Here is a 27,937-nt window from a genome sequence, read left to right on the forward strand (position 1 = left end):
CAGATAGAAAGAATTTTCTTTGATGCTGACAGTTCGAGCACAAAGGAAATTACAGCAATGAAATTGTTTGAATAATGTAGAACTAGACATTTTTTTTTGAGCTTCGTTTAGTCTACAAAAGCGTTTTATGCGACTTGCGAGATTGGTAGACGTTAGCTATGAAACAAGATATACTGTATACATAATGAACAAGCTCAAGATGACAAAACTTTCACTTTAATCTTTACTATATTGCTAGCTATTCTGATGACTATTCACAACGCTGAGGTTAAAAGGGCAAAGGAGAGCTTTTTTTCTATTATTATTTTATGGATGTTTCACCAAATAATAATATATGCATATTGTTTTAAAGATGTTTTGAAACAATGTTTTGTAGGCCTAATGGTTAGCGAGTCCGACTGGTAACCCAAAGGTTACTGGTTCGATACTAGTACCAGTAGAAAATGACTGAAGTGCCCCTGAACAAGATACCTAAACCCTTACTGCATTTATGCAATCCTTTTGGACAGGAAATTCATAACAAGTAACAAGAGTCAGGTCAAGGAGGGAATTTTGTCCAATCACAACAAAACAAATTGCTTTCACACTTGAGAGAGAATGAGTTTCCTTAAATACTTTAATTATGTGTGAACAAAAAGGGGTACAGTTCATTCCAGTCAATTGATAGTGTTTTTTAATGTGCATAATAATACACAAAACATACAAAGAAAAAAAAACAGGTCCACTTCAGCCCCCTGATGCTTCTTTAAAGCATATTAGCACATAGTTTACTTTTTTCTGGGAATGCATAGAGGGCTTTAAGCAATTCAATCATTTCTAACACCAGGTTGCTAATGAGCTCGTCACAGCTCGAAACCAGTGTGAACATCTGTGAAAACATAAGCAAGTTGATACATGCATGGCGAGGAATGAGAGAGGGCAATGCTCTGTGCGAGTAGTCTGTGTTAAATGTCATCATTTGGTCATTTCAAAACGCACCACCCAAAAAACTGGGCGCCACTGATGGGGCCGTGAAGGGCTCCAGGACCCCTTAGTACATCATGTATCTGATCTAACTAGAAATCACTCAAAGGGACAAAATCAACCAAAAAAACAAAACAAACCTTCATAGTGACTGAGTGCTGAGAAACTATGATCACTTGTCCATTGAGACTCAAGTTTGTTTAATATAAAAAAAATACATAAACGGAATATCTTAACCAGAAAGGCAATCACATTTAACACAAAAAGCAAGATATAAAAGAAAAAGAGCGAGAAATACTTTATACATAACATACTTTTACCTCGTCCTTAAGGAAACCACTGACAGGAACATGTTCGTTTTAGTGTCTTATTTTGCTCCTGTGTTGAAGACAGCTGTTGTATTTCATGTCTAATTTCTCCCTCCTTCAGTATCTATACAGAAAACTTCTCCATTCACAGTTTGAGTATTTACAACAGTGTTCATTAGTGTTCCCTGCTCTGTTCAAAAGCTTAATACCACTTCAATCAAAAGCGAGGCCACATGCCCAATCATCTTAAAACTTCCGGAAAAATCTGATTCAATAAATTGTGCACATTTTATATAGATGACAGTATTCTTAAATAATAATAAAAAAAAAAACAATAAAAAGTATTTTTCTTCCTTACACTATATTTTTTTCTGAGGAAAGGCAGAACAGATAATCAGAAAAAAAATGTTTTCAAGAATATCCCATGTGGTATAGAGTTTAAAAATGGTTTACTATATTTCTTAATGGATTCTCTTTAATATATACAAATAAAAGGTGAATCAGAAATTAGGAGGTCCTGCGTACCATAAGTCATTATTTTCCTTTAGTTTGCAGTGTCCGGTAACTTAAAACTGACATTCCAACTATGTTGGTCAACACGTAAAGGCACTGACAAGTTTCATTTCATCAGTGCTGATTTACATGACACAAAAATAATCAAGATTTGTTTGTTTTTTTAACTTAAGGACTAGTGGTTATAAATGGCAGAAAGTGAAAGAGGTTTGGCAACGTTAATGCTCCACCTGGTCCCAACAAAATGAAGTCAGGTTGTTGTTTCCTTTCTTGTGATTGTTTGTGACCATGCAAATAAAGGCAGCGATGATATGCCCGTAACAGAAACAGAAAGGCCATTCACACACACTCCTCCGCCGACATCAGCAGAGGGTTGATGTATTCAAAGCCTTCAAACTCAGACTGGTCGATCTTCTTTACAGCATCACTGGGAGGGAGACAAAGAGATAATCAATCAGTCTTAACTGCTAGAGCACATTTAACTCACTACGGCTTTCAAATAGAGAGCAGGCTGTAAAATATTTTCCTGGAAAACAGCGGCGTGTGTTCACAGTTCACAGAACTATAATGTGTCATCAAACATCGTAAATTTGATATTACTTCCTGATGAAACCTGCATTTTTGTGGTAAAGATCTGAAGCAGATTAATGGCGCCTCAGGTCTGATTCAGAAAGCTTGAGGCGTGACACAGACAGATACACATGAACAGACACTCACTCATCGTCAGGCGTGAGCTGAATGGGTTCATTGGTGAACTGGGCATCAAAGTTGTCCAGCCCAAACTCGCCAGAGATGTTGGGCTTGAAGGGTGGGACCACTTGCTTCTGCTCCATCTGAAATACAGTTAACATGAGTCAAATAACAACTATGACTGTGTCATAAAGCAGTCTCACATATGTATACGTATATTATATATACACACACACACGCACAAAGTGTCTTCAATGGTGTCTTGAGAGAAAAAAAGGTCCCATGGCTTGTTCAGTACTGCTCTTATTTTTGCCTTAATGTTACAAACCTAACAGTGGGGTCTGCCACAAGGCCAAGATCTGCTCCCCCTGCAGGCTCCCATAGGCACTGCAGCCTGTCTGAGAAGAAAGTGTAATCTAATCCCTTTAAACTATCTGACCAACACTTCTCTCCTGCGTGTGTGTGTTCACCCAGACCAAACACGGACAAAAGGTCAGCGTGTTCATCTGAGTGTCGTCTGCTGGTTTCACATCATTTAAACCTGCCTCACACATGATACAGTTCACTGCCACAAACCTTAGACCAGAAAAAATCAATGACTTGACACCTGATCACCTCTATTATATCACTGGCCCTACACGTGATGGTTTTTATCACGATACAAACATGAACCACCAAAAAATGTGATTGTATCAGTTTATCATTGTATCCCTTTAGGTTATTATATTTCATATATATATATATATATATATATATATATATATATATATATATATATATAAATAAATAGAAATATTTTTTATTTTTTATTTTACAGTGCAGTTGTATTCCAATAACAATATATGTTTCATCTTATGGATAATATTAATAATGATAATAATAATAAATGTAAAATTCGTATTATTATAATATTAAAAATTCTCGTATGGGGGAACATGCCCCCAGACCCTGCTAGAGATTCACGCAAATAGTCTCCCAAAATCCTGTTGTAAACACTGTATGTATATATAAGGAGTCTGACAAAAGCAGGTATGTTCCACATGGAGATCCGACCATCAGGCCACCATTTAGTCCATCAGGGATTACATGAAGAAAGAGAAAATACTGAGACAGACTAAATCCAGAAGAACTGTGGCAACGTCTCCAAGATGCTTGAAGAAACCGACCTGCAAAGCTACCTGAAAAACTATGTGAAAGTGTTCCTAGACCAAAAGCAGTTTTAAACGCAAAGGATGGTCACACCAAATATTGATTTGATGAAGTTAATATAAGTTTTTTGATAAAGTCTATTTATGACATTGTTTTTGAAAGCACAAGTGCCTAAAACTTCTCACAGTACCATAGCTTTGCAGGCAGGTTTCTTCAGGCGTCTTGGACAAATTTTTAGGTGAACTGTACTTTTAAAAGCTAACGTTCCTGAAATGCTATTTGAAGTGGTAATAGCGCTCGCGTCAAATTACATGAATGAGTAATCAAATGGATAGTTTCTCAAGGTCATAAACAACACTAAATAGTTGTTCAGGCTCCAGTAAGTCTTCTGTTTAGTTTCACTACCGTCAGGCTACAGCAAATGACTCATGCTTCCGCTGCGGTCTCAAAGTCAAAACATCCAATAACTCAGATAAAGGAAACAGATAGAAGTGACTCACAAGATCCCAGTCTACATTTCGGAAAAAAGGATGGCCCATTATGTCTGCAAAGCCTGTCTGAGGATGACATCCGAGACGTTCCTTTGGCTCCTACAAAAAGAGTGGAAAAATATTTTAAAGAGAAAAACAGTAGAACAGAAAGACAAAAAACAGATAAAGAAAGTAGAGAGATGTAGAGTGAAAGAAAAAGGTAACACCGAGGTGAGGAAATAAAGAAGAGAAACAATGATTATGATAGCACTATAACAGGTCCATGTGACAAAGACATTAACATTGATCTGTCTGGTCTGCTTTACCTTGTTAAGGAATCCCTTTAGCACACTAGCGGCTTTAACCGATAATGATCTGGGAATTCTGATCTGCTTCTCCAAAATTACTGCGAAAGAGGAACAGAAGAAAACATGAGATATACCGAGAGACATATAAAACATTTTCTGAAACACTCATGCGTCTGTCATGTACCTTGGAAAAGATAATCTTCTGTGTTTTGGTCAGGGTTATCAGAACTGCCAACTATATCAAAGGGTGACCTCCCAGCCATCATCTCAAACATCAGGACGCCCAGTGCCCACCAGTCCACACTAAAACCTGAAAAGAAAAGGCACACACAGAGTTGCACACACATCATCCTGAGGCTTTGAAATGGGCAGCTTAGGACTGACGAAAACTCAAATGGCGGAAAGTCATGAGGTAGACATTAATAGCAATAAATGGGTAAAGCAGTGTGTGCTACCACACATAGTTGCCAACCAAAAGACTTGGTTGTGTGTGAATTGTGCTTACCGTAGTCTTCTCCTCTTAGAATCTCAGGTGCAATGTAATTGGGGGTTCCACAGAAAGTGCTGGTTGTGTCTCCTGGTCTCAGTCCCTCCTGCATACAAAATGAATATTGAAGTCAATGAAACATTCAGGCACACAATATGACTAACGATGAATTTTTGCTGACCAATGCCGAAATCTTAGAGGAGCGTGGCCAATGTAAAGCCCATAAATGTATATATCACAATATTTAAAGATAAACAAAGTCTGAATGCAATGCACTTTATATTTATTTGTCATAAAATGTAATGAAATAATTGGAAATAATCTGAAAAAAAAATGAAAATGATTTTGTATAATAAACAGATTTAATCTTTAAATATCAACTTCTTAATTAGGTACTAATTTTATAAAAAAAAAAGCATGTGCAATGCATGCGTGTGTGTTCATCCATGTTTCTTTAATAATAACTTCAAACAGTCCCGCCCACTGAAAGCTGCAGAGATTTTAATACAGACAGAAATACGACACATTTATAGGACAAAAAAGGTCTCTGCGGCAAAAGTGTCTTTTGGCACAGCAGTGCACCAGTTTTAATAAAAGGATAAGTTTCAGTCCAGTAACTTTTTTTATATCCATTTAAAAACGGCTGTTGTAAAAATCTTTCTTTTTCACCATTACCACAAACAAGCTGCGTAGCTGCTTGAATCAGAGTGCAGGAGCCCTAGGTTACATAGAAACGCAAGTGGTTTGCCATTGATGGGACAATCTACATCATTGCCTCTTTAGCCCCGCCCAATTTACGCATGTCATGTAGTAGTAAATACAACACAAACACAGGATTACTCCAGCAACAAAACCATAGAAATGCCACTTGTAAAGCATATGTAATACACATTAATGTTTCACATTGATGGCAAATGTTTCAACTATGTAACGAGATATATTTAAACATCAAAACTTTTCAAAACAATTCCACAAGTGTAATGGATGTTGAAAATTATTTTAATATCCAAAACTGTTACCCAATCATAGCAGTGTTTGAAAAAAAGGGTCAAAAACAGGATAGAGAATAGCTTATTTCTTCTAAATTGGGATGTTGTTTAACGTAAAAATCTTGATATTATAATAAGTGGACTTCATAGAAAAGTATAAAATTGAAAAAAAAACAAAGTTCATGAGTCCTTTAATTGCTGTTCTGACATTTGCGAACAGCACTGAACACGCACTTTGGCCGCGTTACAAGTTGAAATAATATTATTCTAAACTAGGCTGTACAACAAAGGAATTGTAATTTGCTGCTTTTTCTTCAGAAAGCTGATCTCTAGTGGTGATGCATCTTATCTTTTAACAATAATTTGTTGGTAAAGGGTGAGAGACCTGGAAAACCACATGATTTTGTCAAAGAGCCAGGTTAGGCTTACGAGCCATAAGTTTCCGGCCGCTGTGCTAGTGTGTTGCGGGTGATTGCCAGGGCAATAAAGATGGCCATTTACTGGTTCCAGTTTTTAAAAAATTTATTAGAAAACCCCACCCTCAACTCAATTCTCAAAGAACATATTCAAACTTTAAATTTGAACAGAGACCTGTCACTGTTTTTACTGTTCTTGCTGTTCCTATGCATTTTATAATTGTACATGTTTGCTGTTATATTTCTTGTTTGATCTGAGTGGGCGTGGCCTTAAAGAAAGCTCAAACTACATAGGAGTGCTCATTTTAGCTATTTATGGAAATTTTTGTGCAAATGTATGTTTGTTTTATCCATCCTATTTATTGTATTTATTGAATCATTTTGAATCTTGTTCTTAATCATCTTGTGTATGTATTTATAAATCATATGGTGAGGCAAGTGTTAATTTTAAGAAAATGGTATGTTCCAGTTATTAAGCGTGAAAATGTGTGTGTATTTTAAGGCAGCCATCATTAGTGGAAGGGAGGATTGAAGGTCGGATCATGGTTTTAGAGATTTGGCAAGGATTTGGAAGCACTGTCTGAGCGCATTGAAACTCTGCCCTCAGATCCTGTTTTTATTTCTCTTAACAATATTTATTTGCACATCTGCTTTAATAAACACTAGGGATGCACCATTCCGATACTGCCATTTTTGCCGGATCGGGTATCGATCAGAAGAGGCCGATCCAAATCCGATATTGTGCGTATACTATTCTGTGTTATTGTTAAGCCCCACAAAAACATTATAGCACCATAAAGTTTTCATTATATAGCATAATGTGAGATAGAAATGAACATTAAGTCATTAAATTCAAGATAACGTAAACCTTTCCCTCCGCTGCCAATCATTCTTCATCCAGCATTCAAGCAGTGCGTCGCGTTCGGTTACGACAGTCAACTTGATGAAACTCTCTCCAAGATGATTCAATGTTACTATTATTATACTTAATCTGTAGATCTGTCTATGGTTTCGCATAAAACAACTTTATCTTGCTGGACTTTATTGCTGTAACTTAATCATGTTACTTTCTACCGGGTGTCTGTTAGATCATAACACTAGAGTAGAGCCAGAGCACTATAATTGTTCTTCACGCGCACAGTAACTGAAATTTAAAACTGTTAAAAGAAAAGGCTCAAACTATTGCATAGATAGATACTGTATAATACACTACGCATCAATATGTCTTTCGTTTGTGCTTTGAATTTTTCAATGCGGACTAGTCGCGCTGCGCATCATGCTGCGCTCGGGATGCGCAAATTGCTTTGTGCCGCACTGTACTGCAGCCTTTCATATCATAATACAGTGACGCAATGAAAGATTATCAATGGCCTTTCTTGTTCTGTTCTGTCTATCATATGTTGCAGCCTCATTAAACAGATGTGCTATACATTTAAAACATGTCCCAATTGTATAGTAGCCTACATAAAATAATTTATCTTTTTGATTTTTGTGATCTTGTTTTTCATAAATGTGTTTTACAACAATACAAAGTGCAATGAATAAAGTTTTACCAGATTTAGTGTTACACTTATTGTCTCTTATTCGTTTTTTTCACTAAATGTTCAGATTTTATACAATTATTTTCTAGACTAAACTTTACTGCTGAATTATCCACTAATCTAGTTTATAATAGCATTTTTGTCATAGATTATGATCATATATTTTTTGGATTTGTTTGTCTTTATAATGAATTTGTCTGTCATGTTTGATTGTGTGTAACACACAAAAGAGTGATTATCAGTTCAACACACAGAGAGTTATATAAATTATACTTGATTTAAAAAAAACTGCACTGGTATTGGCATCGGTCGATACTCAGAATTTTTGGTATCGGATCGGATCGATTCTGAAAAAAGTGGTATTGGTGCATCCCTAATAAACACCTTTTTGGATTACAAAATCCCTTCTGTGCTTACATCATGGTGTGATTCTCATGGTGAGCGGGTCTCTATCACACTTACCTTACACATGCCGTAATCAGTGAGTTTGATGTGTCCCTCTGACTCCAGCAGAACATTGTCCAGTTTCAGGTCCCTGTAAATAATGCCACGCTCATGGAGGTAGTTCAAGGCAAGACTGATCTCTGCTGAGTAAAACCTGCCAGTGGAAAGAACCAAAGAAACAGTTAGTGACCTAACTTGAGTTTCTGTTCCTGTGGTGTGTCTTTCAGACTAATGTCAGTTCCAGCCACGACAGGCTGTTCATTAATACTGAACTGTGTTACACACTAGACAGCTCACATCCTCATACCTGGCATGCTCTTCCGGAAGTTTTCTCTGTCGCTGCATGTGGAACATGAGATCCCCTCCATTCACATACTCAATTACAAAGAATAGCCTGTGAAAGGATAGCATTAAATAATCATTAGCCTTCACCAGACAAACAAAACTGTTCACACTAAACTGAAGGGCTAAACAATAAGAATGGCCAGAGGACCAATAAAAGACCGGTTTGGGGTGAAAGTTGATTGAACATTTTCAGGACTTTATTTCTTTTATTTTTCATCATTCAAAATAAGTCCTTTTGTAAAAACCACTGCCAAATGAGTCAGTAAGATGCCAAGTTTGGGGTTGTGAAAGTAGTCTCTTATGCTCACCAAGGCTGAATTATTAGATCAAAAATACTGCAAAAACTTCTATTATGAAATTGAATCTAAAATTAAACTCTCAAAACATATATCCTTCTGACCCCAAACCTTGAAAAGACAGTGTATATGGTGTCTTGTTTTTATTATTATAAATTGAATTATATAATATAATTATATAAATATAATGTGTATTATTATATAATTAATTATCTATTAATTGTTTACTAATCAGTGTTTATTGCATAAAGCGGTCAAATAAAATCAATCTTTTTGTCAAAGAAAAAAAAATTAAATACAAAAACGGTGGAGTCAATGAAAAATTGCCAGGCAAGTGGGGGAAAAAAAATCCCTTACTGTTGCGCCCTAAACTGTTAGTAATGTATTTATTGACTGGGAAACATATGAGATAATCATGGATAATATGATTTAATATATAATTTGTGGAGTCCCGATGATCTAAAAGTGCAAGTGCAGACAGACCTGCTCTCTGTCTGGAAGCAGGAGTGAAGTCCCACTAAGAAGGGATGGTTGGAAGCCTGCTCAAAAACATGCTTTTCTGTTTGAACCCAGTCAATATCCTGAAAAACAAGCAGCACACACACACACACACACAAAATCAATCTCCCATTGAAAAGCAGAGCATTCTTTCTGTCAGTAGGGGAAACATTTGGAAGGACATTCAGAACTGTATTGAGTAAAAGCTCCTCACAAGGCTAAAAACTGATAAAGATTTAAAAGACGGGGGCACCAGGTCTTCCCAAGGAGCTGCTCCTGGATGTGAGGAGACTCACAATGGACAGATACAGAGTAAAAAGCTAGGACGTTTCATTGACAGCCTGGTAAAAATACCACTGACCGAGAGACACGCTTAAAGAAGCACTGCAGGGCCAGTAGAGCTCAGCTGCTATTATTGACCATTAACTGCTGCTATCAATTCATCACACAAAGCTAAAGTGCATCTAATCAACGTATAATGCCCACTTCATCAACATCTAGTCATCTGTATGCGTGTACATCAACACATCCTGAAAAGATTAGAGCCAGAGGAAGCTCTTTGCTTGTTTTATTCTGTAAAGTCAAGACTCAAATAACTTGAATCTTTCAGCGAGTTGTGAAGTGTCAAGAGCGGTTTCAAACTAGAGCAGAGTTTGTTTGTTAGGTGTGACAGTAGTTTCATAATGGTAGTCTGGGATGTGTGGTGTATTAGAACTTGGTATGGTTCACAACGGTTGTGTATGCAATCTGATATACTGTATTGTTCCAAATATAAGACGACCCTGATGTAAGACGACCCCCCCTTTTCAAGATGTGTCTTTTGGGAAAAGGCTTTTTGAAGACCACATCTTATTTTTTAAATACCTTATTTGAAAATAATTTTCATGTTTCATATAAAAAAAAAAAAAATTGTATTTAAAATAAATACTGGTAAAATGTACCAACATCAATCACATTCAGAAATAAACACTTAACTTAAAAAAACCTGAAGATCTCATTTGGTAGATTTCACCAAAACTTTTTTATGTACAGTGACAAATGCTGACATGTCAAAAAAACAAAGGTTTTTGATCTGCATTACCCATCTCATCCAGGGGGGATATGAATGTTTTTTGTTAGGCAAATCACATAGCGCTGAAAAGACAGCAGTTGCTCCTTGAAATTGGAGAGCAAACGCTAATCCATTACGCCGCATCAAAGTGGCCGCTTTCTAGGATATTGACAGGAAAGCGCGTCAGTACGTAGCCGAAATAAGAAATGATGGGCCTCGATAGTGGGTAAGTTCAGCTTTTAGGCGACATCCAGTGCCTTCAGCTGAATGACAGCTCTGGTAATGGGCAGCCCCTCATTTCTTTTTTCGGCTACGTACGACACACTTGCCTGTCAGTTTCTTCGAACTGGCCACTTTTACCATGATATTCTTTCTTTGACTTAGCATTTTTAAGACTGTCTTTTTGGGCTTGTCTTCTTTACATTACACTCTGACACACTGTAAATTTTGGCTGCTTAATGTTTGATGACTGGTGCGTTTATCACTCCTGGGCGGCCGTGGAACACTCGTTTTACTCATATTTGGTGCTCCCAATTGTTGCGGGTGTATTATTGACATGTAAATGTTTAGACCCCGAATAAAAGATGACCCAAATGTTTCAGATATATTTCCAAGAAAAAAAAGATTGTCTTATATTCGGAACAATACGGTAATTCATATAATGACATATCAGTGGCATGGCATCTTTGCCTGTTCCCGGTGTATGAAATGTGAAATGTCACCTCATCATCGTTCACAAGCTCCTTCTTCACCACCTTCATGGCGTAGATGCGCTCAGTCTTTTTGAGACGGACCAGCAGAACCTTGGCGTAGCTGCCCCTGCCAATCACTCGGAGCAGGTCAAAGTCTATAAGCCCCAAACTGGACACAGACTTCCCGGACTCCCGACTGCCCACAGCCTAAGGGATGGATGAGATGCATCTTAATTATTTATATTTATATATAAATTCTTCTGGTTTACATTTCTTAATGCTCTTCTCTGTCCTTTCCCTTTGTTTATCATATGATTTCCCATGACTGCGACAAAGCTACAGGAATGCGAGCCCTTAATCAGATGCTAATGACCCTGGTAGAAGGTTACTTTATTCCCTCCACTAAAGGAAATCAATAGAGCCTGAATGGACCTTGTTGTGTACACCCCCATCTCCTTCTCTGAGTGACAACTCCAGCCTGATCATCGGTCTGAGAGTGAACAACTGAAAGCTCATCTAATCAAACACACAATACATAATGGTCCCATTTACACTTATGTACACATGTACTAACATTCATTTTAACCACTTTAATCAACAAGTGGAAAGTGTGATCTGATTGTTCAAACCACATTTATTTTTCATATTTGACAAACACAAGTGATTGGCTAAAGACTAAAGACAAAAGACCCCCCCCCCCCCCCCATTCAATATGACTATTCAACAATAATACAATCATTACAAATTTGGGAAGATAGTTGGCGTGTGTTGGGTGTTCAAATGCACGTTTTAAGCGACCCAAACTCACAGTACTTGTAGAGATGGAGTTTGTGAGAAGCAGCATTTATTACTTGTGAATGGAACAAGAGATGGATGTTAACACCAGGAGTAACCAAGGCCAAACAGTGTCTTACCTCATGCTCCTCTCCCTCGTGATTGATACTTTCCGTTGAGTTCTTTTTGTCTAGAACTGGAAAAAAAACAATGAGAAACGGGGAGTCATCATCACTCATTATTATACTTACACAAATCTGATTCACAAGCCTCTAAACCAAATCAGGCACTTTGATAAATAAAGCACTTTGAATAACAGAGGGATTTAAATTTATCTGACCAGCACTGTAACTAAGCCAAGAGCCTGTTCATGTCATTGATCCAACAAACAAGCTTAATCTTGTGAGAAGACTCACGCCTGTAAGCTGCTCAATGCATTAGTCTGTTTCAGTGGAAGCACACGCCTAATTACTGAGGGAAAACATCAGCTTAGCCCATCCAGTCATTTAAAACCCCTCAAGATGAAAATCAGTGGCATCATTGAGCCATTATAGATCTTAGTGAATCAATTTAATGACTTAATGAATGCAATAACTCAGAAGAACATTGTTTAACACCTCTGGATTACAAGATACTTTTTAGTAAGTGATGTTGTCAACAACAAAACACAGGGCAAGTTTATCAGCTTGACTTTGGATTTTTGTTAATGGATCTGTGAGCAGAATGTTTATATTCATGACCTCTTGTTCCAGGTAGTTATGGAAATAAGGGACATTTTTCAGTTCAGTTTCAGAAAAGTATACCTTGAATATTTATGTTCTGACCAGAAAAAATATATATATTTGAAAAGTCTGGGCAAGGCACAAGAGGTTGATTATTTTGTGACCTGAAGTAGATCAATTAAAACTCAGATGGAAAGCCTCAAAAGACAATTATTTTTAGAAAATTTATTGTTAGTTGAGTTTAATTGAAATTCAAAAGTGCATTCTTTCCTGAAAATTGATTTTATCCTCTGCTATTCAAGAACAAAGAGATAAGGAAAATGCAATAGACATGACGCATGTGTGTAGTGTATGACAAATAAAGATGAGAGCCTACTGTACCTTGATCAGCGTGCTCTGATGGACTGGACCCGGGATCGATTCTTCCAATCATTGGGTCCTAGAAAAATGGTAAGAAGATTAAAGCTAGAGATAGATTGAGATTCATAGTGTTATTAGAAGTAATAACATGCCTAATATATAAGTCTACACACAATCTGATGTGGATGACCTTCCTTCACAAAGCTTCCCATCCTTTGCATGTCCATTTAGTAAATATTTTAGCTTTTTTGACTAATATTTTGGCTTATTTTATCTACCAATAAGAACGTAGTACTCTCAGCTCCATTTTATATTAAATCCATTTTTAGATTTAAATGTATTCCACAGAAAATATGAAAGGATGCAGATTACTAATGACTCACCTGTATTACCTGTCTACCACACTCCACTGTCACCAATTTATGGCATTTCTTATGAACCAGCAGTTTACAGTTTATGCACTTGTATCCCTGCCTGCCCAGGCCCCATATACGATCTGTGCAGATGGCACAATGAGCACGCTGTACAGAACAGAAGGAACATTAAACCATACTGAACACAAAAAGTCACATGCATAATATTGAGACAAATTGTGTAGCGTAATAGGTGCCAGAAATAACAAAAAGAACATTTTTGTACCCTATTAAAGCGCTTGGCCTGAAACGCATGTCCACTGGCATAGTAAAGTTTCCTCCAGCGTCGAGCTCCACGACGGTAAATGGATTCTGAGTGCAACATTTGAGTCGTTATTTAAATCTGCTATTAACCAGTTTATACTCAATCATTATAACCCAAAATGTATGTTTTCCAGCACTATAAAGTGCAAAAAAACATAACAAACATTATGACCTAAATGACCCTATTTAGGTCATATAACAAGATGCACATACTGTCTTCTCCAGGACAGGGCATGCCAGGCTTCTCAGGTATACATGGAAACACTGTGGAGAGAGAGATAGACTGTAAAAAAAACACTGACAAACAGCTCCAGTGACCTCTCTGTGACCTCTCCTCATCTGACAGTGGATAAGGACTTTGGGGTCAAAAAACAGAGTTTGTCCTGGCCTTTGTGGAGAGCTGGGTATTGACGGACAGTTGGTTGGAGCCTTTTTCTGAAAGCCCTTGGGGCCAGACGTCTCCTCCTCAGCATGACTAATTTACTCACCCAGCAGGTAGAACAATCTATCTCTGTCAATCACAACCTGAATCCTATCTCTCCTGTCCACTAATGATCCCATGACCTGTATGATGCCGTAGGGTGTTATAAATAAATAAATACATGTACCCAAGTCAGAAATTCAAAATGTGAAGCTTCGTCTGAGCTCATTAGCCCGGGGGCTCAAAGGATATGGGTGTTATGACTAACTGTGTATGATGTGAAGTCTCAACAACCTGAATGCAAAAAAAAATCAGAAGATTTTAGACCAATGAGATTTGAGACTCGAGATTCGAGCGGTGAGCGAATAAGGTATCTACATATACATATCTATGGTTTGGATAGTTTTGTGAAGTGTTTTGATAGTTTAATGAACCATCCAATTTTAGTAGTTCTGTCAAAATACCCATCTAAATGCCTGTCTCGGCAAATATTCTTTTGTCTATGTCATAAGTGAACAGCTGAGAAAGAAGATGTTTGTCAGTTTATTCAGTTTGTGCATTCTGTCTTAAGTGACAGCACACACCTAATATTCCTACTGTTGTCTGTGTCATTAATATTAATAAAACAACAAAATACAGCTTTAACAAAGATGGAACTATATTTAATTTCTACAGTGCACAAAAAGTGTTATGTTACATTTAGGTTTAATGATTCATTTCTGTACCTGAATACCAGAGATGGGGGACTCGAGTCACATGACTTGACTTGAGTCGCAAATTTAAGGAATTGAGACTTGCTTGACTAAATTAAGAAAATTACTTGACTTTGACTTAAGATCCAATGACTCGAGACTTGACCTGAATGACTCGAAAATGACTTTATATAAATTTTTATATAAATCATCGCAACATCAATTGATGAACAAAATGAAAGCAACGGAACCATTGACGCCAGTCATCAGATTCTGCGCGATTGCGAGATGCTGCTCAAGCCCAGAAAAAACATAGGCTACATCGCGGTGAGCATGCTAGATACAAAAACATCTCCCAGCATTGTTTCTTTTTGGATATAAACACTAGAACTTGACCATATTCACACAAGAAGATTTGCTGTATGCATAATATTTGGCAATGGATATCGGACACGACCATCACAACCTCGAACTTCATTCAACACGTCTAAAAGTAAGCTATGGCTTGTTTAACCTGTTTGTTATAGTTAATTTGACTAACGTTAAATCTAGAGGGAATAGTGGTAAAAACAGTATGCCTCTTTATACAAAATGATGTTTTCAAATGTAGCTTAAGGCTGTCAATAGATTAAAATGATAATTAATGATGGCATATGTTTTGTATAACGTGCATAAATTCACACAGACATTTGCCACAGTTTCTTTCAAATCATGCTTTAAAGCCAAATTTGTCACTGTTTCCAATGACAAAAAACAACAAACTGTTAATGATGCTTTGTCGTGTTTTATGTGTCTCTTGAAGCAGGGTCAGATGTTATCAGGGGGTTGGGGGCAAAATGCCAGCAGAATTAATATGCACCCAAATTCAAGATGTGGTGGAAAAAATGCCCCTAGTATGAGTTATTTTTACATTTATAGCATGATATTAAAAAATATTTCCAAAATATTGGCACGATTGCAAATGTGATAATGATTTTATACAACAGTTCGTTAAACAAAGAGTCAATATTGTGATTTGACATTTTAGACGTAATATTCTCTGTTTTGGCTCTATTTAATTTTGATTTGATTCGGAAATCAATTTAAGTGGAAAGTTAATGTTTGCCGGCGATATTCCATAAAAAAAATATATAAGCAAAGTTAAGCATATGACATTTACTATAAAACCAATATAATTAATGCATCACCGCTTGTAAATTTACCTTCAAATGTTTTATCTTCAACATTTTTCTTTGTTATTATAATAATAATTCCAAATTTTGATAATCATAAATGCATGCTATAATAAATTATATGAATATAATTAATATTATAATTTAAATGTATAAGAAAGGTTATGAGGGAAAAATAAATAAGGTTGAGGCCAATATAAACTCTTTCTGTTTGGTATTGTAAATTGACTTTCGACTTGACTTGACCCTTTGCAGGTCTCGACTTGACTTTCTTGAAGTGAACCACTGACTTGACTTGACTTGGTTGCGTGTACTGCGACTTAGACTTGCTTAAGATTTGATGGTAGGGACTTGAGATTACTTGTGACTTGGACATGTGTGACTTTCTCCCACCTCTGCTGAATACTACTGTTAGACTTTGTAACTTTGTTATTTAGTGTTCATCTCTGCTTGCAATTTGTGTATTTGTTCTTATTTTATTACTGACTGTTCACACATTATTTAAAACAAGTGAACAGTCAGTAATCAAATAAGAACAAATAATGTGTGAACTTTATCAGTTAGGCTAGTAGTTTTTGATGTAGCATCGAAGAACTTCAAATGAGCTTTAAGTAATAAATGAAAAGCAAAGTTCAATTAATCAATTATTAAAGTATTATGAAATCAATTAATTATATCCTTTTTGATTCTTTTTTTAAGGCGGGGGGGGGGGGGGGGGTGTTCACATTACATTGTGTCAAGACATGGTGTAAGACTTAATCAGTCATAATTCTTTCAAGAATCTAGACAACTACACAGAAAAGCATATACAAAAGCATATACACTACTGCCCACCCACATCAAAAGCCAAACCCCAGCATACCGTGAATAATGAGCTCTGAGTCTTTGTTGAGTTCATAGAGACGCAAGGCCTCCTCCAGCTCCAGCTGAGAAGAAACGGTGCACGGATCCCCTGCAATGACAAGGACAGTGAACACTCACTGGAAAACTCTTTACCAAAGACATCAGTATAAGCAGCATGAGCATACCTAACACAACAAAGAGGAACAGAGAGAGTGAGGGAAAATTATAGCAGGAAACAAACGAGTCCCTGTTAGCATGCTATGATTATAACAATGTTTGCAGTGCATAAAGCAAAAATCTATTCGTTTTTCACCATAAACTAGTAACAGGGCCTGTGGCGTCGTCCGAAGTTGACGTCGATTCTGTTTGTCATCTAAAGAGCAGCCTGTGGCACAGACTGTCTCGGCTTGCGTAGACACACAGCCCTCAGTCAGACATCACAGCAGAGGCAATGAGTGACGCTGGGCATCAGTGCCAAGCCTTGTGCAGACAGAAGGGATTAACTCTTCACCATGACGGCCCTCTCAGATCAGCTATGCTAATGAGCAGTGAGACTCTGGGCTCAGCGTGGAATGGTGAAGATTTTGGTATTTTAAATGAACGTTCTTCCATCTCCATTTCCCATCTCGCATGACTAATGCAGAAGTTAATCATCACACACAGTCAATCTTTCCAGCATAAAACCTGCTCCCTGCTGTGCGCTGCATTCAGATTCACTTTATCCTCATGTAAAATCCATCCATTTTATTTCTGCCAGTGGAGTCCAGGGTAATTCTGAGACTCTAATGCAATCTGCCAAAAGTGGGTTCACTTGTAATATATAAAGTGCTGGTGCAAATTATCTAGGAAATTCAGCCGAATGGCAGGGGGAAACTTGTTGCTACGGTGACAGTTAGAGGGACAGAATGAGATTACACCTAGTATAATCATCTGTATCAGAGGATTTGATCTCAAGCACACATCAATAAACCAGGTTTAGTCCTAGACATTTTGTGATTACTCAAACCACTAAATCTGCATTAATTTGATCAAAAACAGTTCAAAATAACACATCCTGAAAAAATAGAGAAAAAAGTGATTGTGAAATATTTTTCAATTTATTACAATTAAAAAATATATTTTCTATTTTAAAATATTTTAAAACCCTCTTCATCAAACCATTTCATGCTGAAGAGCTGGTCATTGTCCATGGAGTCTATGATTTATCAACATGGAGTGAATTTTTTCAAAGTTGCCAAAAAAAAAAAAAGAAGCAGCAAATTACGCGCGTTTCCATCAACTTGCTCAAATGGATGATGGTGGTATTGGTAACCTAGTAACCAACCGTAAATAAAACACCATCAGCGGAAACAGCTGATTAGTCACATGGGTTTAATGTTCGCCACGTCAGAATTTATTCGGCAAATGATTTCCATCTCAGATTATTTTGCATTAACTCTTTTTCACAAGTCAAAAACCACCTCAAGCAAACATAAGAATTTCTTGCAAAGGTATTTTTTTCACTGAAATTTGGCGTTTCCATCACTCGTTTCTGATGCGATCCTCCAAAATGTGCATTATAAAAACAGGGTGATGGATCATAGCTAGCTAGCATAGTTTATATGTGTAACATTAAGCAACAAATAACTATCAAAAAACAGCTAATTCCACAAACCCAAAAACGTAAGAAAAAAAAACTAATTTAACATTGAGTGAAATAAAGGTAATGGTAAAAAATTGTAATTAAACGAATTATTAATTATTAATTTGAATTAAAACTGAATGTAAATGCACTGATTGGTTTAGCAAGTATTGCTTTTAGTCAAGAAATCAAAGAGCCTCAATGAAATCTGATTACAAGAGATCACAGGGGAGGCATTTTAATACCTTGTGCAAACGCCAATCTGTCACGGCTGACTGCTTGTGATCGGATCACCTGGGACAGAAGCTAATACCAGCTGTAAATAGGGCCAGAGAGACAAACACAAACGAAATGGCAAACCTTCTTCATCAATCCATTTCATGGTGAAGAGCTGGTCATTGTCCATTGCGCACATGTCCCGCACCTCACTGCACAGCCCCTCATAGGAGATGGAGGGCTCGAAATGTGTGATCATGATGTCCCTAAAACAGAAAAAGGTGACATTCAGTAATGGTTTATTCATTAACAGTTTATTCCTAGAATATAATCTATTTTATTAAAAGGTTGTGCCCGTTTTTATACAATGTAATAGAGCTGCACGTTTCTGGATACATTGAGAATCAAGTGTTTTTGTTTAAAATAGAGATCACGATTCTCCCACAATACTAAATAGATAGCTAAACAAAGTAACATGTAATTTACCACAGGGTCTGACAAAGTGTTAATTGCTACAGTCTATTAATTAACATTTAATTAAAACATTTTTTTTAATTATTTCTTTTTAAAAACTGGTTTGGATTAACGATTGAATGACTCATTTAACAGCGTTTCTAAACAAATCTCATGAATGAACGGTTCAATGACAAATACATTCGCCACCTACTACATAATGATGTAATTGATACAATCTTTATTTGAAGAGTCAAGTTACTCTGAAAGGTGATTTTAGGCTACTCTACTTTGATCACTACAATAGACATCATTGTTTATATCCGAACTATAAACTTTTACCCCAGTACTTCTGTGATCATTTTAATTATTGTAACACATAAATAATCATACTGTGTGGTTGAAAAGAGTGTCAAGTTGTTTCATCCCTAATACATGAAAACAGTTCTCTCTGAGTCAGCGGCAGCGCCAACTAGGGCTATGTGATATTGATCAAAAATGTTAGATACTTTCTGGGATTTTGTCAATAACGATGATCAGGCGATATTTAGCCAAGTGTGTTATTGTGCTGGTATCTTGGCAGGTTTAGGACTGCTGATTCCCAAAGTTTTAGTTATTCTTCATATTTTGTGCAGCTAGTTCTCAGCAGTGAGAATAAGTTTAAAATATGACCTTTTATCTGCTTTTTTACCGTTATAAGGGCCATTTTTTTCATACCTGATAAAATGTAGTCTATGCATCATTTATTATGTCAAATTAATTAATTATATTTATCCAGTAAATTCAATTAAAATAATAAGACACTATAGGGCTGTTACCAATCAAATTAAATCAGTTTCAACAAAATCTATCTTTACAATGCAGAGGAAACACAGATGCTACTTAGATGCATTTACACAGACTGTTTAATATCATGCCTAGGATTATAGACAGTAAAAAATAGATAGCTGACGCTCTTCACTTCCTTCCAAAATTAAGCCAAAACATCCCAGAAACATTAATTGCTGATTAGGGATGAGTCACGATTTTCAAATATTCGATTAGTTGATTTTATTATAGAATATCAAATAGGTTGTGCGATTATTGTCTTTAAAAAAATCCCCATGTTTTCGATTCTGATGCAGTGAAACGTTCATGTAACCAGAGGGAGGTGATGCCAATAATGCATCTAAAAGCTGTCAATCAACTCTCAGACAACAGAAGAAGATACACGTTGTCTCACACCAGAGCATGTGAGTGGAGTGGTAATATTTCCTCCAGAGCGAGAGCCCATTTGTGAAGATTACGCGCCGCTCGCTCAGAACTCCCTTTGTGACATGCTGGTTAGAAAATATGTGAAATAATATATTTCCCTTTTCATATAATCAACATAGATAAAATTTAAAAAATAACATTATATTATTAAACATAAATATGAAAGGTATGTTTAAGTTTATTAACTCATATTTAAATTTAAATGTCATACCGCTCCGCTTTGCTCTCATGCTGTGGTGTGCAGCCTATGCATGCATGTGTGCGTGCATGTGGTGGAGTAGTATGATTTTTGAATAATAATCGAATAGTACCCAGCGATCTTCGAATATTATTTTTGCTTGAAATGCCCATCCCTATTTGCTGATTATGCCATCATGACGTTAGACCCTGTTTTTATAGCATAAAATAACTAAAGCCAGACTTATTGGAAAAACAAAAATTTTAAAATATGTCGGTGAGATATGACTGAGCAAAAATGACAGAAACCATCTTTGGAAAAAAATTATTTGAAGTGTAATTGAATTTTTTTTAGCATCCCTCATGTCCCATTAGATTACATGAGGGCAGGATTATGACCCATACTGCAGTGAGCAACAAGTGAGCGATAAAACACTTTTGCTTCACTTTTCAGGACGTGTGCGACACACTTGCCTCGGATACTCAGTAACAACAAAACAGGAGAACCAATATGGCTGCTACTGTAAATACTGTTAAAAGTTCAAACCTACATGTTTGAACCAGAGTCGGACACTGAAGAAAAAGAGACTCGGGCAGAAGTAATAACTTTAAGAATGCACCAGGACATTTCTGAATGGTTAGTTGATTAATTTATACAGGGCCTGAATTTCGTTTTGGAAAATAGGGGGGAAATCCCCCTTTAGGTCATTCTTATGGGGGGGATTTTTTAAATTTGAGGGGGGAGGTTTTTTTTAGACAATTTAAAAAAAAAATACGTTTAGCTAAATGTTTGCTCACTCACTGTATTTGTGTTTTTACAATGGGGTCTTTTTTTTTTAGTTTGCACAACAAAAGGAAGCTTAATTTCAATATTTGAATTAAATTGAAAAAAGTAGCACAAATAAATACATGAAATAAAGAGAAAAGTTTAGGTCTAACACTAGTATTCAGAAATGCTAGAAACGGAAAAAAGTAATCAAATGTAAAATAACACGGAATAGTCTTTTAGTCCTGTATAATTTGAATACATAGGGTATTAATCCTGATTCCTTACAATTAATGCTATCTTTTGTTGTTTTATATACAATAATGACAGACACATTTTAGGCTACTCTCACTTTAAGAGCTACTGCACGGATCAACGTTCACATGTTGCGTGTAAAGCGCAGTCCGCGCCACTTTCTCCTCTTTTAAAAAGGGCTCCCTGTTGCTAAGCAATCATGAGCCATGTTCTCCATGAAGAGGAAGACGTTTCAGTAAAGGATAAACGCGCAAAAGACGTAACGTGAACGGCCCATACTGTTTTCATTATAGTGTCACATGCATTTTCTTTTTGTATTATTTTTTAAGACATAACCGATTGTGTTTGAGAGGATACTCCCCAAGACTGGAATTTAGACAATGTTTTGTGCTTTTGACCGTTAAAGCGCTATAATTCAAGAAAAAATAACTCAGTTTTGTTACTCACAAGCTGTTTGTTATGTGGGTTAAAATTTCCATAAAATGTCCCGACTCCTGAAACGCGAAAGTCTAGAATCACCGCCTGCAGCTGCAGCGCGATTGGCTTGCCTTGTGTAACCTATTTTAAGAGACAGAGAAGACCCGGCATTGGCAGAATCACTCACGCTGTTTGTGAAATTGCGTCTCGCAGAAAGTTTTAAAATGACTGATTTGATCTTATTATCTGTTAGGTTAAATTTACTCATAGGCTTACATACTAGATTGACTGAATGTTTGCGGGAATTTCCCGCATTATAAACGCAAGACCTGCGGGAGTGATTAAAATGATGCGCAATACCCGCAATCCCGCACCGAAATTCGAGCCCTGTTATATAATAATTGTAGAGTTGTAGTGTGTACTAGTTTTATCAGCCATTTTGCAACAATTCATAAACACAAACTAAATACTGTAATTGTTCGCTATGTGCTATAAACAGACAATACGTGTAGAATATATACTGCATGAGGATAGAACAGGAATCATTTTGCTTAGTTACTAGGGGTGGGAATTGGCAAAGTGACGATTCGAAAGTATTGCGATATTTGGGCCACGATTCAATATTACTGCGATTCTCAATATATTGCGATACAGCAAGTATTCCGATTCGATTCTGCGATATTGCGATTTATGTCCCCTATATTATTCAAAGGCATTACAAAAAATGAGGAAAATAAGACCGCTCAACTCACTTTAAATGTCACATTTAATTCTGTAAACATTATCTTCTACACATTAACTGAAGTGCAAAAACTTAGGAGGGTAGTACGAAAACTTGTTCTTGAACATTCAGGACATAGGACCTTATTACAGGACAGGACGTAATTATTCTCTGAATAGGAGACCTCTCACATGAATGGTGAGCTCTAGACTTGCTATGATAGTCGGTGTTACACGGTGTCGCAACAACGGTTCCAACACTTGCCCACCGCAACAACAAAAAAGTTTAAAGCGTTAAAAATATTTAACGCAATTACGCAGTATCCTTTAAATCCTGCCTGTATCTCACGCACACATACACACACACACGACGCACGTCTGTATCGAGTTCTCTTTCGGGCTTGAACAAACCATAACACACACAAATTATGCCAAAATGTTTGTTTTGTTGAGTGTCCTCATAAGAGCAGTCTTAAATGATTTAAATAAAGCCTTAAATGAACGTAGAGATTTGTGAGAAAATTGGACGCGTGTCAGATCGCGTCACTGTCTCACATTGCACTGCATTAACGAATGTACAGCTTATGTAGCCTATGCTCAACGGCTCTCCGAATTCTCTCATTCGTTTTCATTCACTCCTTCAAGTGAACAGTATTAGTGGACTAACCTAGGGAATAGGCCTAACTTAGTGAATGAGGGTTTAAGGGGCGATTTATAATAAAAGATCGATACTTGGCGCCCGTGTATCGATACAGTATTGCCACAGAAATATCGCGATACTATGCTGTATCGATTTTTTCCCCCACCCCTATTAGTTACAAACCAGTCTTATGTAAAATGGTTAACAAACATATTTACACATTCCCTGAAAAACAAAAAAACAAACTCCTCAGATGCTGGGACTAAATGGACAACAACTGAACTTTCAGATTTTTTTTATCAGATAGCATCCTTGTGCTACCACTAGCTGCTTTAGTAAGGAGATGGTGGACTGTGTGCTGCTCACTTAGGGGAGAATCGAAGCTAATAAGCAGTACCTAACCCAATGTGACGTCACACTGGGTTGTAGACATGAACAAAACAAAAAGGGAGTGGGAGGATTTTACCATTATAGGGTGTTTGTGTACACACTGCAGACACAAAATTATTCTCAAAAATCCCTTTAAAGCGGATCATAAATTTGGAAGCCGCTCTGTATCCTTAAGTTTGGTAATTATAAAAATCAGCCTTTTTTTAAAAGACCAAAATACGAATACTGTGTAGCAGGAGTATCATACAGTGAGTTTGTGGGAAGCTGTGTGTTCAATTACTAGCACATTCCCATAGTAGGAGGCACCCAGCAGCTTATTTCCCTTTGTTTTCTACTGGTTAATTATTGACAGCAGGGGAGTCCTCTTCTTGTCTACGAGCCAGCGCGCTGACCCACAATTGACTAGTGGGAGTACACAAACCACCTTATGACAAAGGAAATCACAAGGCTGATTTGATCTGATCTAGGACCATTATGATGAAGCTAGCAACTGTAAGAGATTTAAAGGGCAGCTCAGTGCTTCCTGTGATGCATATCTCTGACAATGAAAGCTCTGTGTCAGTGAACTATGTTTTAGTTAATATGTACAGAGAGATAAACTACCTCTCTTACGGTTGCTTCTTGCAAATTATATAAAATTATTTTGGCACATAATTGACAATAAGAGGAAGATGGATCTGTACCCCACTCTCTTAGTATGAGCAGATGCACCCTCAGCATCACTAATAGGTAGTGAAGCCGCATTACTTCATAGGACATACATGGATCAGCTCACACACTCCCTTTACAACAGCATGATGAAAACACTCATTCCTGCTGTCAAATACGACTTACAAGAACCTAAACACAGTTTGGTGAACCTGGAGGAGTAAACAAGCTCACAGATACTAAAATGAAGAGGAAAAATACACAAGGAAATAAGACCAAACAGCAGTGCATTAAAGGGATAGTCACCCAAAAATGAAACAAAAATGTCAAAATTTACTGTCATTCCAAACATGTATGACTAGCTTTCTTCTGTGGAAGAAAGAAAAAGATAATAGAAGAAAATATTTTGAGAAATGTTTTGTTTGTGTGTGTGTGTGTGTGTGTGTGTGTGTGTGTGTGTGTGTGTGTGTGTGTGTGTGTGTGTGTGTGTGTGTGTGTGTGTGTGTGTGTGTGGTGTTTTTTATTGGTCACGAAAAATGTTTGGTTCTGCAATATATTCTGCAAAATATCTTCTGTTTGTGCTATTTGCTGCAACTATATCTGCGAGCAAACCTTCTGACGAATTGTAATACATTCAAATATTAATCTCGACTATATTGTTTGTAAACTAGATTAGGTCAAATAAACCATACAAGTTGACATTCTGTTGATTTGTGCTTAAATAATATTTATTTTTTATGTCTACTATAATTTTTGAACAAAATAACTATTAGTTTAACCATCATCGTACAGCCCTACTGCAGAAGAAAGTAAGTCATACAGGAACGACCTAAGGACGATCAAATAATTAAAAAATATTTTTGGGGGGGTAAAGTATATAAAGTCAGATGACCATGACAAACAGTCAGAGCACTGACCATGAGCTAAGCAGGACTCTTATATGATGCCCAAATGCACAAAGTAAGATCTTTACTGTATTCAACATCCATCAAAAACTGTTTTCAGATTAGAGTTTCAATATAGGTCAAATCTTCTAAAAGACTTGTTTATTACAGTCATACAATATATCACAGAAAAAAAAAACATGGATGACTGCCAGAAAGAGAGCCATAAGTGGATCAAAGACGGAAGATAGGGCAGAGAAAGAGGAGGAGAAGGATAAAGCCTGTGAATTTCATCTTCGCCAGGCTTCAGAGGTTTTTAAACAGAACATAAAAGGTGCAGAGAGTAACATGTCCTTCACTCTATTTAAGACTGTGCTGCTTTCAGGCAGAAACCTGTCATAAAGGCCTCCACACACCAAAAGAAAACCCCTCTAATTGGGTCTATCATGGCCACAATAGTAGTTAAAGGGGCATTCGGCAACTCTAGCTATTTCTTCGCTGATTTTCACTTTTGTTGTTGCATGTTTTGTCAACGAGCTCCCCCTACAGCTGTGGGGCGTATATTTCACAACAATGTCGTAAAAAAACTACTTGCAGCACCCTCCTCCCCCTTTCTACCGCTGCTAATGTGCATTTGTTAATATTGGAGCCAACTTTATCGTGTGGAGCTATGTCTACCGAGGTGGGTAATACATCATAAACATTGAGGGCGGCGTGTGTTTATGTCGAATTGCCGTAAAGCAGTTTGTGTTTCTCGCTTGTTCTCGCTTGTCACGAGATACCTATTTCCAATACCGGGACATTAGTCCCCATGTTGCAAAGTTCGTTTTCCGCCTAGGAACATTGGGGGGAGCGGGGGAAAGTCAGCATTTTCACCGGGATAGTCTATTAAACCATCCAAATGATTTCTAAACGGTTTTATTAAGTTCGATTAGTTGCCGAATAAGGGGATTGAAACTGGTTCAAAGATTGGCCAAAATTACCTGCTGAATAACAATAGAAACCAGAGGGAACACACATGAAGCGACAAATGGTGGGTTTCAAAATTATCCGCACCCTGGAATCAGAAACTGGGCTTTCAAAAACAAATGATCGCACTCTGGGATGATTGAGTTCTTTGAAGATTTTCACATACCTGAGGCCAGTTCATAGAGACTAATGACGGTGGACCAGTCAGTTCCATACAACAATGGAAATAATAACTATTATCAACAAATTCAGTTGGAGCAGAAACCGATTGAATCATCATGACAGCTGCACACACACAATAGCTCTCTTGGGGAATGTGAATAGGAATCAGTCTCCAACAGGTCTGGCAAAAGATACTTGCTGTACAAGTTTTTCAAGTGCATGACAAGCGCATGCGTCATCAAGAATGGAACACAGCTCTGACTGAAAATCATTCATACAATGAGTGTATTTATTCACATAAAAGTAAAATATTTCAATAGCAACCCAAGAATTGCTTCCCTAAACAGCAAGAGGAATAACTAACATTTACATGTTTTTTTTTACCTCCCATTTTACTAACAATTCACTGTCCTCACTTAGAAATTAACTTAAACCGAATATTCAGTGAATAATCTGATGATCTACATTTTATGTGCATGACACATAATACACTCTTTGCATATATAGTTTAATTTTAACTTTTAATTTTATCATAATATCTGTGACTTTACCTTTAGCTCCCTTATACCCTACCGTCATTTAGAACCACCTAAATGTGACAGATCGCCAATGTTGTAAAACAGGTAGACATATCCAGCTCCATGACAGGGGAAGCTCTCAGATGAAAACAACAATTCATAAGCCGTCATTAGATTAACTGACAAACAGTACAAAAACACCTAATATGAAAAGGAAAAAGCTGTAGATAAAGAAATTACTACACAGCTGTTTTGTTGGAGTCGGAACTTCTTTATTGGAACTTCATCAAGAGTTTTGTTTTGGGCTTAGCTAATACTACCAGCTAAGTTAGCTGGCTAATCATTTATTTGTGTATATCCCGAAACTGCACTGTTAAGAGCTCAATATAAGAGTATAAGTCTATCGAAACACCTAAAAAGACAGCACAGAGTCTCACTGTCTACTTACCCTCTGTAGTAGGCTTTTACCCGGACCTGGTGCGGGTTTTCTCCAGGGTGGGACATTGTGCTGTCCCGCAGTGTAGGCATTATGAGCTCTCCGTACTCCGGCTAGAGAGCTAACTTAGCTAACGAGGCTAGCCCGCTGTCGTGACCAGAAAAAACAACCCGAGTTAAAAAACTGGACTTATTACTTGGACCAAAATAGTGTTGACCCCAGTGGTACAATCGGCCTGTCTGAAATATAACTAGTAAAGTTCTGACAAAAATTAGTCTGACAAGACTACAAGAACTTCTGTGTCTTTCTTACGGGAAAACACTCCCTTCTCTCGCACTCCGCGAAGGCCTCGAGACGGAATGATCCAAACAGCGGAATGTGGAGGGGAGATGATGGGTTCCAACAAACACATTACACATTAGACACTGCTAGTATCAAAAATATTGTTTATCTAGATAGTTTCAAGAATGCGCAAATATTGAATATCTGCGAGGTAATTAATGTTTTAGTATTGTCTAGTAATATGTTTAATGGATCGATCGGTTGGATGGGAGCGTCTGGTAGCATTCCGATTATACCACACAAAGTTC

The 27,937-nt window shown here is 37.1% G+C and overlaps 1 protein-coding gene across 1 annotated transcript; it reads right to left on the reverse strand.

The window, feature by feature from the left end:
• Positions 1-598: 598 nt before the first annotated feature.
• prkci (protein kinase C, iota) lies at positions 599-27,937 on the reverse strand. Its single transcript, XM_077232194.1, has 18 exons — positions 27,360-27,937; positions 18,803-18,924; positions 16,841-16,930; positions 13,907-13,957; positions 13,656-13,741; positions 13,400-13,537; positions 13,038-13,095; positions 12,075-12,130; positions 11,191-11,367; positions 9,403-9,500; positions 8,586-8,672; positions 8,297-8,432; positions 4,907-4,994; positions 4,586-4,711; positions 4,420-4,499; positions 4,124-4,213; positions 2,502-2,617; positions 599-2,211 (listed from the first exon to the last, which is right to left on the reverse strand). Exons 1-18 carry the CDS (start codon positions 27,437-27,439, stop codon positions 2,124-2,126), a joined length of 1,767 nt encoding a protein of 588 aa, XP_077088309.1. The 5' UTR covers positions 27,440-27,937; the 3' UTR covers positions 599-2,123.

The sequence above is a fragment of the Siphateles boraxobius genome, unplaced genomic scaffold, assembly GCF_051911475.1.
Source record: "Siphateles boraxobius isolate OS27281-9 unplaced genomic scaffold, OSU_SipBor_1 1, whole genome shotgun sequence".
NCBI lineage: Eukaryota > Metazoa > Chordata > Actinopteri > Cypriniformes > Leuciscidae > Siphateles > Siphateles boraxobius.

Coding starts and splice junctions, on each gene's coding strand:
- prkci (XM_077232194.1), bottom strand. CDS start 27,439: ATGCCTACACTGCGGGACAGCACAATGTCCCACCCTGGAGAAAACCCG. Junction 13,096..13,399: donor GTGGTAGACAGGTAATACAG/GTGAGTCATTAG, acceptor CCATTTTTCTAG/GACCCAATGATTGGAAGAAT. Junction 4,214..4,419: donor TAAAGGGATTCCTTAACAAG/GTAAAGCAGACC, acceptor CTCTTTTTGTAG/GAGCCAAAGGAACGTCTCGG.